Raw genomic sequence first — 3,405 nt, forward strand, 5'->3', positions numbered from 1 at the left:
ACAAAGTGTGACCCATTGTCACTGATAATCACTCGAGGCGTCCCAAAGCGGGTAACGATGTTCTTCCGCGAGAACTCACACACCACCCGAGCATCATTGGTCCTAGTAGAGATTGCTTCGACCCACTTAGAGATGTAGTCAATGGCTATTAGGACACACTCATAAGAATGTGATGGTGGGAACATACCTATGAAGTCGATGCCCCAAACGTCAAAATTTCACATACCAGAATGGAGTTGAGAGGCATTTCGTCCCTCTTACTAATATTACCTGCCCTTTGACACTTGTCACATGCAACTACATATGCTCGTGCGTCTTTGTACAAAGTAGGTCAAAAGAAACTGGCTTCCATGACCTTTGCTGCCGTGCAATTTCCACCATAGTTTCCTTCAGCTGCTCCATCATGGTAGTGAGACAAAATGCTTGTCATCTCTCCATCAGGAACACATCTTCGAATCACAACATCTGTGCAGAACTTAACCACGAAAGGGTCATTCCAAAAATAACATTTTACCTCACTTTGCAGCTTCTTTTTCTGATCGGAGGTCAAGTCGTGTGGAAGACACCCACTAGCCAAGAAGTTGGCTATGTCGGCAAACTATGGTGGTCTATTGGAGATTGCTGCAACAGAAAAAATCTACTCATCTAGGAACTCTTCCGAATGTCCACCGCTTCAACAGGTGGTTTCTCCAATCACGACATGTGGTCAGCCACTTAATTTTTGTGCATTTCCTGTCCTTGATTTCTAGATCAAATTCTTGCAGCAACAAGACCCACCATTTGAGACGAGGTTCGGACTCACTCTTACTCAGCAAATATTTCAGTGCTGAGTGATCAACATGCATTATTAACTTGCTTCCCACCAAATATGATCTGAACTTGTCAAAAGCAAAGACTACTACAAAGAACTCCTTCTCCGTGGTAGCATAGTTCACCTGGGCGTTATTCAAGATCCGGCTTACATAGTAAATGGGTTGGAATAGTTTATCTCTCCTCTGCCCCATCACTGCTTCTACTGCCACATAATTGGCGTCGTACATTATCTCAAAGGGCTCACTCCAGTTAGGAGTCACCGTTATAGGGGCACTCACTAGATTTTCCTTGATCAGTTCGATTGCTCTGTGACACTCCACATCAAATACAAATTTCACATCCTTGGCAAGTAAGCAGTTAAGGGCTTGGTAATGCTGGAAAAATTCTTAATGAACCGTTTTATAGAAACTAACATAGCCTGAAAAACTTCTGATGCTCTTCACTGAACTCGGTGGTGGGAGCTTGGATATCACATCTACTTTAGTTCTGTCAACCTCAATACCTTCAGCTGTGACTTTATGACCCTTCCCTTCTTAACCTTGAAGTGACACTTTTCCCAGTTGAGTACTAGGTGAGTGTCCTCATATCGTTTCAGAACAAGTTCGAGGTTCCTCAAGTAATTTTCAAAGTCATCTCCAAATAGAGTAAAGTCATCCATGAACACCTCCAGACACTTCCCATTCAAATCTGAAAATATTGATATCATGCATCTCTGGAAAGTAGTTGGTGCATTGCATAGTCCAAAAGGCATTCTCTGGTATGCAAAGATTCCGGACGGGCATGTAAAGGTAGTTTTCTCAACATCCTCGGGTGCAATGGATATTTGATTGTACCCTGAATATTCATCTAAGAAGCAGTAACATCCACGCCCCGCCACCTTCTCCAACATCTGATCAATAAAAGGAAGATGGAAGTGATCCTTCCTTGTTGCATCATTTAATCTCCGGTAATCTATGCACATACTTCACCCAGTAATTGTTTTGGTAGAAATTAGCTCGTTGTCATCGTTTTTTACCACCGTCATGCCCCCTTTTTATGGCACAACCTGTATGGGTCTAATCCATTGACTGTCAGATATGGAAAATATTATACTTCCATCCAACAATTTGAGTATCTCTTTTTGCACTACCTCCTTAATTGTTTTTTTCAATTTATGCTGGGGCTGCACCACTAGTTTACTCCTATCTTCTAACAGGATCTTATGCATGCAGATTGCGGGGCTGATCCCCTGAATAATGGCTATACTCCAACCAATTACCTTTTTATGCTTCCGCAATAACTCCACAAACATGTGTTCCTATTCACTTGTCAAATCAGCAGCAACAATCACTGGAAATTGTTAGTCTCCAAAAAAGTTTATTTCAAATGTGTCGGGAGTACTTTCAATACTTCCATCTTGATTTCAGGATCTTCATCCTCTGTTGTGCTTGATTGACTAATGCATCTCTCTAGTGAGTCACCTACCAGCTTATCCAGCTTGTGTTGTTTAGATAACTCTCCACCACATCTACTTTGAGACAAGCATAGGCAAATGCCTCATCACATGGATATTTCATCATTCTCTTTATTTGAAACACCACTTTTTGTTTTCCACTCATAACATGAGTTGCCCCTCATATATATATATCAAGAATAGCCCGGCCAGTGCAAAGGAATGATCTCCCCAGAGTTAGAGGTACCTCCTTATTTATTTCCATATCTACTATGATGAAGTCTATTGGGAAAACAAATTTGTCTACCCTTATCAGAATATCCTCAATTATGCCCTCCGATATGATCGTGGTTTAATCTTTCAGTTGCAAGAATACTGGGACAGATTTGATCACTCCTAGCTCTCCTTCCAATTTCTTGAACACTGATAATGGCATCAAGTTAATGGATGCACCTGAATCGCACAAATTTTTGCTACCCAACGAGTAGGGTATAGTGAAACTGCCAGGATCCCCACACTTCTTAGGAATTTTATTTTGTAGAATGGCACTGCAGTGGGCATTGAGTTTGACCACTTTCATTTCCTCGAGCTTCCTTTTGCTTGAAAGGATTTCCTTCAGAAATTTTGCATAGGCAGGCATCTGTGTGAGCACCTCCATGAAAGGGATGTTCACATACAACTGTTTCAGCGTCTCCAAGAATTTCTCAAAACATTTGTCCAATTTCTCCCGCTTCATCTTTTGAGGAAAAGATAATCATGGCATGTGCTTGCTTTCCTCAACTACACTGCTCACCTTCTTCTTATCAACCTCTTTGTTGCTAACATTCTCCTTAGGTATAGATTCTCCAATTTTCTGTTCTTCAGCTATCTTAGTTGAGCTGATTTCCTTTTCATCCCTTGGTTTAGCCTTGGTCTCTGCTAATGTTTTCCCACTCCTAAGAGACATTTGATTGGCTCTTATGGATTCTTTTTAGTGTCTGCCGGAAAAGTCCCCAGCGTCCCTTTTAACAACAATGTTGCAAGCTGCCCCATTTGTCTTTCTAGATTCCGGATGGCTGTGCCTTACTTCCTGATAGCGGTCCCTTGAGTCTCAAGTTTCTCATTGAATTTATTTATAAATGCCTTCATTAGATCTTCTAAACTTGAGTTGTTGGGATGTG

General features: G+C 41.4%; 1 protein-coding gene across 1 annotated transcript; it reads right to left on the reverse strand.

Moving 5' to 3' along the window:
• Window positions 1-2,597: 2,597 nt before the first annotated feature.
• LOC104214755 (uncharacterized) lies at window positions 2,598-3,191 on the reverse strand. Its single transcript, XM_070149933.1, has 2 exons — window positions 3,039-3,191; window positions 2,598-2,981 (listed from the first exon to the last, which is right to left on the reverse strand). Exons 1-2 carry the CDS (start codon window positions 3,189-3,191, stop codon window positions 2,598-2,600), a joined length of 537 nt encoding a protein of 178 aa, XP_070006034.1.
• Window positions 3,192-3,405: the final 214 nt, after the last annotated feature.

The sequence above is a fragment of the Nicotiana sylvestris genome, chromosome 6 (genome assembly GCF_000393655.2).
Source record: "Nicotiana sylvestris chromosome 6, ASM39365v2, whole genome shotgun sequence".
NCBI classification, from domain to species: domain Eukaryota; kingdom Viridiplantae; phylum Streptophyta; class Magnoliopsida; order Solanales; family Solanaceae; genus Nicotiana; species Nicotiana sylvestris.